Source organism: Labrus bergylta, chromosome 13 (genome assembly GCF_963930695.1).
Source record: "Labrus bergylta chromosome 13, fLabBer1.1, whole genome shotgun sequence".
Classification (NCBI taxonomy): Eukaryota; Metazoa; Chordata; class Actinopteri; order Labriformes; family Labridae; genus Labrus; species Labrus bergylta.
In genome coordinates, this window is record NC_089207.1 from 2,977,443 (window position 1) to 2,989,229 (window position 11,787).

Sequence of the window (11,787 nt, forward strand, 5' to 3'; positions counted from 1 at the left end):
CTTTGATGAGGTTTGCGTGACCAAATGTTTTTGACATGGAGAACCGATAAGAGCCTGAATGAAGCACATGCTGTAGGCACTGCAACACTTGGAAGTTTTTTTTTTTTTTTTAGTTTCTACCTAACAAGTCTGATCTTCAGCAGCCAAAACATGTTCCAGTGTGGCATTAAGCCCACTTTCCCCCTCTCAAAATCTCCAATTAAAAAGGAATGCTTCACAATCCTTAAGCAAAAGGTGAAAGGTTTTTCTTTGTTATTTTTGAAAAGAGAGATTCTCATGGAAGTGTAAGCCCAAATACACACTCTTATTTTTGAGTCAATTATTTTAAATCTTAAGCTAAATCTAATAGCAGAGACTTTAGCGGTCTGAGTCAATTCAAGTGGATGGAAGCAGGATTTAAATGATGTCTGGCATGTGCTAAAGGATTACTGCTTTCTGTCCACAGATCCAATGTAGTCCACATAAAGAGGGGGTCTTTCAAAGCTAAATTAAGTACCCACTTAATGAATCATTGCTGATTTCATGTCTAAGCACTGAAATAAAAAAAACAAATCATTAATATGGTTATTAAGACTAACATTGGAAGATAATCACTGTATTCTTTTCCTGAAAAAGAAGCTGGATATTCGGCTGCCTTCGCACAGCAAGCCTTAATTTCTACTTAGATTTTATTTATTTTTTGTCTGGCTGTTTACTTTTTAAATGTGGTCTGTATCCGACTCCTCTGGAAATCCACAAATGAAAGTGGCCAAAATCTGATTTGAAAATAAAAATCAGATTTTTGCTGTTCACATTGTCATTAAAAAAAAATCTGAACTGAGTCACAGGACTGAAAAACTGTTCCGGGTAACTCTTCCATGCAGTGTGAATCAGCCCAAGTTTCTCATTTTAAACAGAATACGGGCTGGACATGATGAATCACTTGGTATGTCAGTATTATTTTGAAATATGACATACAGTTTTGTATGCTTAAGATTATAATATATTGTAATATAATCACATGTAGCTTAAAAAACAAACAAGTATTTAGATTATCTATGGGGCATCATTGTGGATCACAAACAGGATTCCTTTCAAAAACCTGCACTTAGCTTTTAATATCCACTAACTTCTTAATCATCCAAACAATCATGTAGTGTCTGAATAATCCAAATATTGAAAACCCCACTGAGGAAATTCACTTGATCCCTCATTTGAAAGTCAGAAACTGATACAGGAGTTGTGGCTTTCAGGTCACATTTTCAGAAATATGGACGACAGTATAATGGTGTGAAGTAAATTCGGTGTTTAAGCTAAAACATTTTTGCAAATGTATAAACACTTGTGGTGCACAACAATGTCATTTGGTTGTAGCCATTGCTGCTGTCTATGCAGGGTTACCAAGATTAGAATATGTATTTGCATTTACCCTGATGAAGAGTTAGGTTAGGCCAGTGCTTCCCCTGGTGGGCCGTGTGGGTACTGCAGGTGGGCCGCGAAAAGCCCTCTACCAATTTTAAAAATAAAATAAATATCCCAATAATGGTGATTTACCACGAGTCAACCCTTTAAGTGATTAAGAAGGTCTGTCATGACTATTCATGGACATAATGTTTAGTAAACTTGTGTCTCTCTTGCCATAATGTCATGTTGTAATGTCCAATCATTTTACCCTTACTGAAAGTTTTACATGTAGTCATTTTTTATTTTATTTTCTTCATAATGGGCCCCGGCCTAATTTTGTATTTCAAAGGGGGCCGCGGCAGTCTTAAGTTTGGGAAAGGCTGGGTTAGGCAATATTTTAGTATTTTTTAGCTACTGGTGCAACAAGTTCTGGGGAAACCAAACCCCCCCGATATTCTCCAATTCTGAAAAAAAAATCTTTCAGCAAAGTTTTCTTCCACATCAAAGTCTCTTATTGTGATGTCCGACTTGATTGAGCGGCTCCAGCTGCCTGTGCTGGGCTCGCACACTTTGTCCAGGGCATTAGGGTGTTAATGGATTATCAAAAGGTGTCGACTCAGGTGTGAGTGGTATGAGGGGTTGGTACGGAGTCCTTGGATCTGACTCAAACAACAGACTCGAGGTCTCTTGTCTTTCATGCTCCCTGTGATCTATCCCCTGTTTTCTCACCTCTGCTTCCCACCTCAATCATCCTCGACCAATGAGAATTTTGCATTAAGGATTTACCTTTTGCTCTTTTTGTCTTTTTTTTTTTTGTTGCAATGTCCCCTCTTTGCGTTGCCTAACAGTCGCACACTTTCGACATGGACATAGGAGGTCTGACCACGGTGGTAGCAAACTCTGCTTACATCAACGCCCGGGGCAGCATCGATGGGTCTAACCCTGCAGCGGCTCGAGATAAGAAGTACCATTCTCGCCTCAAACTGCCCCACATCACCGTGTGCGAGGGCCTGGCAGAGACCGTGGATTTGTCCTTTGAGTCGGTCTGCGTGGATCAACCCATCGGCAAACGCCTCTTTAGAGAATTCTTAAACGCCAATAAAGAGTATAATGGAGCTAGTCGCTTATGGAGAGACATCGAAGACTACGACATGGCCGAGGATTCTGAGCGGGCGAAGAAGGCCTCGAAGATCATCCAGCGGTACATGGACGCCGCCGCCAAACACTACTGCCCCTTCCTGTCCGAGGACATCGTAGCTAAGGTGAAGGAAGGCCAGGAGACCGTAGGGGACGATTTGTTCGCCGCAGCGTTGGCCACCACTTTGGATTTCCTACGAGAAGCCCCCTACACGTTCTTCCTGGAGAGCATGTATGTGAAGAGGTTCCTGCAGTGGAAGTGGCTGGAGATGCAGCCCATGGACGCGGACTGGTTCCAGGACTTCCGCGTTCTGGGGAAAGGTGGGTTCGGGGAGGTTTCTGCCTGTCAGATGAAAGCCACGGGGAAACTGTACGCGTGTAAGAAACTCAACAAGAAGAGGCTGAAGAAGAGGAAAGGCTATGAGGTGAGAGAGCTTTGGGTTTTTTTTCACTATTGCAGGTTGTTTTACTTCATTACAAGTTGTCTTATTTCATCACATATTTTGTTCATCCTGGCACATTTTTATATGTAATTTTTTAAACATACAAGAATACATACAACATGAAATAAAATAAAAATAAATAAAAATCCAAAGAAAAGCTTCAAAGAGAGAAAAGATAATTAAATTAAGATTTAGAACGAAAAAATAATACTAATAAATAAAAAAAATAATACAATTAAATAAAACTGTAAATAGAAACCCCCGTCTATTAATGCATGGAAGTTAACAGTGGAAGATATTCAAAAAATGGAAAGAATTACATATAGGCTAAGAAACAGAAGATGAATTCATGTGTTACTGGAGTAAATGGATAAAGGAAACAGATAAAGTGGAATAATAAGAGGTATGTAAATTGAATTATATTAAATTAAGAGAGTAGTGAAGGAATGCCCCATTCTATTTACGAGAGAACAATTTTTCAATCTTCTATAACCGTGCTGTTCTTCGATGAGAGGCCAGCATGGTTTTTACGTCTATACCGTCCTTTTTTAAAATAGAAATGTCTTATTAGAAATCAGAATCAGAATTTACACATACAAGGAATGTGACTTGGTGTATTGGTGCTAAACAATTAACAAGGAAATAAAGCAGAACTAGAAACAACTTAAATAAAACAGTGGAAGAAGATATTACAATATATAAAATAGAATTTAAAAATGTAAAATATAAAAAAAACCCACAAAATGTACAAAAGGTGCCATGTAGGAGCTGTGCAGTGGACTATGAGAATATGTGACCAAACATATCAAGTTTGAATTTTGAGAACCCGTTAAGGGACAAAATGGATAAAAAGGCTGCAAGCTCGGGCCTCCTTCATACGAAAATACTATGTTTTAAGTTTCTGACATATTGAATAATAACAATAAAAATACATTTTATTTAAAGGCGCCTTTCAGAACTCTCAAGGTCACCTTACAGAGCAGAGATAAAAACAACAAAGTAACAACACAACCATAAAACTAACATTAAAAACATAAAAAAACACAAACGTACAGGATGTAAAGGAGTTATGAGACCAGGTGGAGAATGATCATGCTGAATATGCCAGTTTAAAGTGTATTATATTATATTAAATTATTATATTAGCACCTTGATTGACAAACGTTCAGTGAATCTAATCTGAACAGACAAATACAATTGAATCAATGCAAACCAGAACTCTTCTGTAAGATAATTTGGATGGCCCTTTCTCTACAACAGGAAGTAGTAGTAAACGCTATTGTCTCGTTTCCTTGCAGGAGACTTCAGGGAAACACAAAGCTCTTTTAAACGCTACACATGCACAACATGATTAATAAAAAGGTGTTCTGCTGGCTTTATGTTCCACAGTGAGTGCCCTGCCTGCGATGGTGCTAATCATCTTTATCCCTGCCTCTGTCTCGTTTGGCTTTAGCCTGCAGTATTAAACACTGAGACGGGGGATAGAGTGATTACAGGGAGCTTTAGAGGGAAAGCTCTGCTGAATTGAACTTCTTGGCACAGCTACATCTTGCCCTTGAATTGTCTGAGGTCATTCTTTGAAATGTGCTTTTTTTTTTTTCTCCATCTGGAATGTGCATCTGCATATTTTCTTCAAACACACAGAAGAAAAAAGTATCCATAGTTTTTACATCTTGTTATAAGCTGCCTTTTCTGTCTTTCTTCATTTCCTCCTGTAGGGGGCGATGGTGGAGAAGAGGATTCTTGAGAAGGTTCACAGTCGCTTCATTGTGTCATTGGCCTACGCCTTCCAGACAAAAGATGAACTTTGTCTGGTCATGACCATCATGAATGGAGGAGACCTCAAGTAACCTTTACACTCTGAAAACATCCAGTGCAATACCATGAACAGTCACTTCTATACAGCTTACTGATACATTGCTGATTGCAGTGTGTCTCATTTGAGGGACTGAATAATTTTACTCTCAAAATCTGAATCCAAAGTCAACTATGACTCCACCTTTGATTCATTTATCCTTTCTATAATATGTCACAAATTTTCCCTCAGTTGTTCCTAATATGGAGTTCTCACAGTTGGATAAATTATAAGCACAGTTGGTTTCTTGTCATAACTGAACTATAGTGTTCAGTGTTTATTCTTTTTTTTATTATTTATGTTTAAAGGCTTTATATGTGATTTCTTGATCCAGCAGATGTCGCCCTTGAGCACCAGCATGAAATCAAAACAACTCGCGCTGCATTGTTGTGTTAGCATGCTAATGCTAGCGATCTTTATTATGCTGGTATCTTCACACTGCATGTAAATTTACCTGAAATGAGCGTGATCTAGAAACACAGTTAAGCAGTGAGTACAGTATGTTATTCTTCTTTTCTCTAGTCCCTCAATTAAACAACTTTTATACATGAGGGGAGGAGTCAGCCGGCTGTCCTGGCGATGTAAACAAAGTGAAGATAGGACTCTGAAAACTCTGAAAACATCACAGACAGTGGGACTCGGGTGTTACACCCATTGTAGACAGTCATGACTCACAGAGTTATTTTCAGAGGATATACTTGATTTCTATATTTAAGTGTGAAAAATCACATATAAAGACTTTAAACATTGTCACTTACAATAAAGGAAAAACAATATGTTGTGGTTTTAACAACAGCCCACAAATATACAGCAGAGGTGAATCATATACATAATTCCTTACACAATACATTTCAAAAGAAGGGATGAAAACGATGAAAAAGACAAAAGGGGCAAACAAAGATTGAATCATCTCTCTCCCCTGGATTACCACAGCACAGAAAGTATACAAATAAGTAAAGATGATAATGGCAATGAGGTGTTTGATGATTTCAGTGTTTATTCTTAAAAGACAGGAATACAAATTAGTTACAATCAAAAAAACAGCGGTTAAAACTGTTGCATTGTGAAAACTTCAGCTTTATTGAAGACTTCCATTCAAATGACTGCCTAATGACAATAACAGGTAGTGTAGTCTGAGAAACATATCTAAGCCGATGTAACATATTTTGAAGTTATAATTGTGAGATTAAATGCAGACTACATATATATGCATGCTGCGAGATCAAAAGGCTCAGCTCTTCTCTGCTCCCTGAAGGTACCACATCTACCTGGTGGATGAGAACAACCCTGGGTTTGAAGAGCCCAGAGCTTGTTTCTACATCGCTCAGATCATCCAAGGCATGGAGCACCTCCACCAGAAAAGAATCGTCTACCGAGATCTCAAACCAGAAAATGTGCTGCTGGATAATGATGGTAACGATCATTTAAAAAGAAAAAAAGTAGTACGAAAAACAAGGTCTATATTTGATATGTTTATCACTTCACAAACAAGCGCTTTACGTTTTGGACAGAAAACCCAAGCTTTACCACCACTGTTACATTCTTGACAAATATAACTTGCTCAGCTGGGAAAATATTTTAAAACACACTGACGCATGCCTCATTTTTCAGATTATCAATGGCGAGGCTCCCCCACAACTCTGCACTTTTCAACAGCAGAACCACAAGGTCTGCCCTAAGAGGGGGCTGTGTTGTCCCTCTTAGGTCCAGCTCCTTTGGTCAATTATGTTTCTCTGTGAGAGCCTCTAAATCATGGGTGTCCAAAGTGCGGCCCGAGGGCCATTTGCGGCCCTTGGTGGGATTTTTTGCGGCCCGTGACTTCAAATGAAGAATCAGAAGATTTTTGCCCTAGGCCTTGATTAAGATTGGCACATTATCTTATTTTTCTTTTTCATGTTAACAAGGGCTGAATAATATTCCTAAAATAGAAAATGTTCAGTAACATGTATGTTGTTTTTTTTTTTTTAATCTACAGCTTTTACTATTTTCCACATTTTTTGGTAAACTAAGAAAAGTAGTTTACTGACCTGAGCTAAATGCAGAAAGCTTTTCCAATAAAATGAACCACGTTACAGGTTTGATTCTGTGAAAAAAACAAATAAAGTAGAACGAAGAAATCAAAATATTCGATTTCCTTTTATTAAAGGGTTTCTTTAGCGAGCCTTTTGATTCTCATCTACAAAGCTTTACTATTTTTTCATCTATATTTTAAAAAACAAAACCTGTGGCCCGCGAGCGATTCTAACACGACAATTTTGGCCCGCAAGAAAAAAAGTTTGGACACCACTGATCTAAATTATGGAACCAATTACCAGTGGAGATTAGAAAATGCACCTCCCACCATACATTCACCCACCGTCTTAACGACTGGCTTTTAAGCAATCAAAAATGTGAACACCTGTGATAGTATTTAATCTGAGTGCATGTTTGTCTGTTGTTATGTATTGTGGTAGCTGTGCTGTCTAACCCATGGTGGTTTGTATGAATGGTTGTATGGTTATATGTTTTAATGGAGTCAGTATATTGGCATCATGTTATACTGTTGTTATTTGTTGCTGTGTGTATTCTTTAACATGTTTTTATTTGTCAGCCACCCTGTGCCTAGCTTAACATCTTGCCAAAGGACTACAGTTGAAAATTAGCCTGCTGGCTAACACTGGCACATTTACAGAAATGTTGATTAATGCACTGTCCTTTAAATAAATAAAACATGAGCAGATGAAGATAAATCTTTTCTGTTGGTGCCTAGGGAATGTGCGTATATCTGACCTGGGTCTTGCTGTGGAGCTAAAAGAAGGCAAAACCTTGACTAAAGGATACGCCGGGACACCAGGTGGGTCCCATCTGCGTCATCAAAAAGGCTTTTGTTTCACATTGAAAAGTGTAATGTCAGTTTAATCAGATATTTACTCAGTGTTTGACTTTGATTCCTGCAGGGTACATGGCTCCAGAGATGCTCAAAGGAGAGAAATACGACTCCTCGGTCGATTACTTCACTCTTGGAGTGACGCTGTTTGAGTTCATGGCTGCTAAGAACCCGTTTAGAAACAGAGGGGAGAAGGTGAGGATTGTTTTTTTAATTAAATTGAAACCTAGAGTGTCTTAACTTTCTCACTAATGGCCAGTAAGGGTGCGGTCTCACTGGCCATCCGTACCGTGCCCAAGCACGCTTCAACGCTAAAGTCCAGTTTGTTTGGCCAATGTGACCGCTCTGTATCGTGCTCAGGCACGGTGCACTTCCTTGTCTTTGGCACACTTCAGAGAGGTGTGCTTCAGCATGAGCACAAGCACGCAGGTAAACAACGCTGACAGCCTTCATTCAGGAGAAATCCAGAGTTTCATGTCTGTATCTGAATAACAAGACTCAATATAAGACACAAAGTAGCTGTCATGATCTCTGTGTTGCTCTATGTGCAGACGCGGACTCGACTGTGCGTCTTTTTCTCTCTCTCTCTCTCTTTTTCTGTCTCTCTCTCTCTCTCTTTTTCTCTCTCTCTCTCTCTCTCTCTCTCTCTCTCTCTTTTTCTGTCTCTCTCTCTCTCTTTTTCTCTCTCTCTCTCTCTGTCTCTTTTTCTCTCGCTCTCTTTTTCTCTCTCTCTCTCTTTTTCTCTGTCTCTCTCTCTTTTTCTCTGTCTCTCTCTCTCTTTTTCTCTCTCTCTCTCTCTCTTTCTCTCTCTCTCTCTCTCTGTCTCTCTGTCTCTCTCTCTTTTTCTCTGTCTCTCTCTCTCTCTCTCTTTTTCTCTGTCTCTCTTTTTCTCTGTCTCTCGCTCTCTCTCTCTCTTTTTCTCTGTCTCTCTTTTTCTCTGTCTCTCTCTCTCTCTCTCTTTTTCTCTGTCTCTCTTTTTCTCTGTCTCTCTCTCTCTCTTTTTCTCTGTCTCGCTCTCTCTCTCTCTCTGTCTCTCTCTCTCTCTCTTTTTCTCTGTCTCTCTCTCTTTTTCTCTGTCTCTCTCTCTCTCTTTTTCTCTCTCTCTCTCTCTTTTTCTCTCTCTCTCTCTCTTTTTCTCTGTCTCTCTCTCTCTCTCTCTTTTTCTCTGTCTCTCTCTCTCTCTCTCTTTTTCTCTGTCTCTCTTTTTCTCTGTCTCTCTCTCTCTCTTTTTCTCTGTCTCGCTCTCTCTCTCTCTCTTTTTCTCTCTCTCTGTCTCTTTTTCTCTCTCTCTCTCTCTTTTTCTCTGTCTCTCTCTCTCTCTCTCTCTTTTTCTCTGTCTCTCTCTCTCTCTTTTTCTCTCTCTCTCTCTCTTTTTCTCTGTCTCTCTCTCTTTTTCTCTGTCTCTCTGTCTCTCTCTCTCTTTTTCTCTGTCTCTCTGTCTCTCTCTTTTTCTCTGTCTCTCTTTTTCTCTGTCTCTCTCTCTCTCTCTCTCTTTTTCTCTGTCTCTCTTTTTCTCTGTCTCTCTCTCTCTCTTTTTCTCTGTCTCTCTGTCTCTCTCTCTCTCTCTCTCTGTCTGTCTCTCTCTCTCTCTCTCTCTCTCTCTCTCTGTCTCTCTCTGTCTCTCTCTGTCTCTCTCTCTCTCACGGTTAGTCCTGGCCAATTTGACCGCTGGCCCACAATCGTGCTTGAGTACAGCACGGTACAGATGACCAGTGTGACCGCGCCCTAAACGAGAGGATGGAAAATCAATCTTTTCTTGTGTTTAAAGGTTGAACGTGAGGAGATGAAAGAACGTATGCTGACGCGGGAGGTGAGCTACGCGGACACTTTCAGCGAGCACGCCAAGTCTCTCTGTGAGGGGCTGATGGCCAGAGAGGTCGATAAGAGGATGGGCTTTAAGAACGGAAGCTGCGATGACATCAGAGCTCACCCGTTTTTTAAGGACATCAACTGGAGGAAACTGAACGCAGGTATCATCTGTTTCAATGACTCTCTCATCTGGTTCATGGTTTGTGGGTACTAAACCAATATGCCAAAAACACAAATGATTTTACTCCGGGTGATGGGTCTCGTCCTCCTCCCATTCAGAATAAATTACTTTATCTAAGACTATCAGGTTTTAGCACAGTTGAAATATTTTTCTAAAAAACCAAGATGGCTGCCATTGCTTGATAAAAGAACTGTATAGCCGTTTTCACACCTGCACTCCGGATAATATCTAGATATTTACAGGAGGACTTCTCCGGAGATTCTCTTGACCTAGTCGTTCACATGTGCTCCTCACAGCTGGAGACTATCTCTGTCAGAGGGGGGGGGGGGGGGGGATTTCCTGACGTCAAGACGTGACGTAAATAAACAACGTGGAAGTAGCGGCTGAAGCAACAGAGTCCGCTACACGACGTTATAATGAGAATATTTGTCTTTATATCAATGCTATGTGTAATCCAATGGAATGACAACATCCACAAAAGAGAGGAGAACAACAAACTGACCAACAGAAAACAGAATGCAGACGTTTAATTAGAGCACGGAGATCGTAGAGGTCGCGTGCAGACACTTTAAACAGTCACTATATAAACGTCATTCTCTTTTCATTGGCTCAAATTGAAATCTCTGGAGTATATGCTGCCGCGTTCAGACATCAGCTCACTCTGATATTCTGCAGATAAAGTACTAGAGGTCTGGAGGAGAAACTCTGGGTAAAGTCTGTGTGAAAAATGTGTCTGTTTGCGTTCACACAGCTTAAAGAACCTCCAGGTAGACTAATCTCTGGAGTTTTTCAGGAGATTTCCGTATGTGTGAAAAGGGTTTATAGTAACTCATGTCACATTCAAATGCTACTTGTTAGCTATAAAGGCATTGCCAACCAAACGTCCAGCTGACATAATACTGCTTCTTAGCCGAGTACTGCTATGTCACACGTTTGTAAGCTCTTATTGGTTGCAGCATCCATATATTATATTTTGGTCGAGACCTTTTTAATAATGCCAATTAGAAGTAGCAAAATACATAGAGAGGCTCCAGACTCCAGATGCTCACCTGCAAAATGTTCTCCTACTTTCAAGGTATTCTCCCTCCTCCTTTTGTCCCCGACCCGAAAGTGGTGTACGCTAAAAGTCTGGATGACGTCGGGGCGTTCTCCTCTGTGAAGGGAGTTACCATGGAGGATACCGACAAGACCTTTTTTGACGAGTTCTCCTCAGGAAACATTTCCATCCCCTGGCAGGAGGAGATGATCGATATGGGAATTTATGGAGAGCTAAACATTTGGGGTCCCGAAGGAACAATCCCCAACGACCTCCGCAGGGAGTCCATTCTAGAGAAGCCAAAGTCATCGACCTGCTGCTTATTATAATATTATACTCATAAAATACCAACTCGTGAATACATCACATATACAGTCTGCAAACTTGTAGTTCTTTAGAAGACGCAGCATGAAGAGTCAAACACTCAGGACAGTCTCTTCTGAACTTTTGGATAGCAGAGTCAGTTTAAGACTCTAAACTTTTGATAATTGAGCGCAGGAAACAATAAGACCAGACAGGAGCTGGATTTTCAAGAATGGACCTAATGATTTAGTGGTAATGGAAAAAAGTGATATCCTGAATCCCCGCCCTCCCTCACTTCCATCCATTCCTCTTCTAATTTGTTCAATTTCCGCTTTGTGTTTGTTGACTCTGTAGTTATGTATGTATTGCTTCCAGACTTAAACTGTATTTTAAAATGTAGGCAGGATTTTTGTTACCTGGGCATCTCTGGTGCTAATGGCCAGTCCATGTGTTGAACATGTAAAATGTAGATTTTTCCTTATATGCCCCTGTAGGGTGTATATCATTCAGTGGAAAGTGTTTGTTTTTGAGTACAGATAAATAAATGCTGCTTTCTGTTTAACAGAAGCAAAAAAAAAAAAAAAAAAAAAAAGCAGAAACAAAAATAAATACATTTGTATTCTTTGGAAAACATTTTCTTTATTTCTTCTTAGGTTGGCTGGTTTCTCAAATAGACCTCAGAGACCTCCCCCCCCATCATCCACCTTTTATAAATCCGTAAAAACTCCCACCTTCAGCATCACCGGCCACCCTAAATTTTTTTTTCTTCTAGAG

General features: G+C 39.9%; 1 protein-coding gene across 1 annotated transcript; it reads left to right on the forward strand.

The window, feature by feature from the left end:
* The first annotated feature begins 1,964 nt into the window (after positions 1-1,964).
* LOC109995138 (rhodopsin kinase GRK1-like) lies at positions 1,965-11,607 on the forward strand. The gene is made up of 7 exons (XM_065962007.1): positions 1,965-2,945; positions 4,682-4,809; positions 6,074-6,231; positions 7,568-7,651; positions 7,755-7,879; positions 9,453-9,654; positions 10,750-11,607. Exons 1-7 carry the CDS (start codon positions 2,247-2,249, stop codon positions 11,037-11,039), a joined length of 1,686 nt encoding a protein of 561 aa, XP_065818079.1. The 5' UTR covers positions 1,965-2,246; the 3' UTR covers positions 11,040-11,607.
* The last annotated feature ends 180 nt before the right edge of the window (positions 11,608-11,787 follow it).

Excerpts from the sequence above, each read along its gene's own strand:
- LOC109995138 (XM_065962007.1), top strand. The coding sequence starts at position 2,247 with ATGGACATAGGAGGTCTGACCACGGTGGTAGCAAACTCTGCTTACATC. Across the intron at positions 7,652-7,754 it reads AGGATACGCCGGGACACCAG|GGTACATGGCTCCAGAGATG; the intron begins GTGGGTCCCATC and ends TGATTCCTGCAG. Across the intron at positions 9,655-10,749 it reads CTGGAGGAAACTGAACGCAG|GTATTCTCCCTCCTCCTTTT; the intron begins GTATCATCTGTT and ends CCTACTTTCAAG.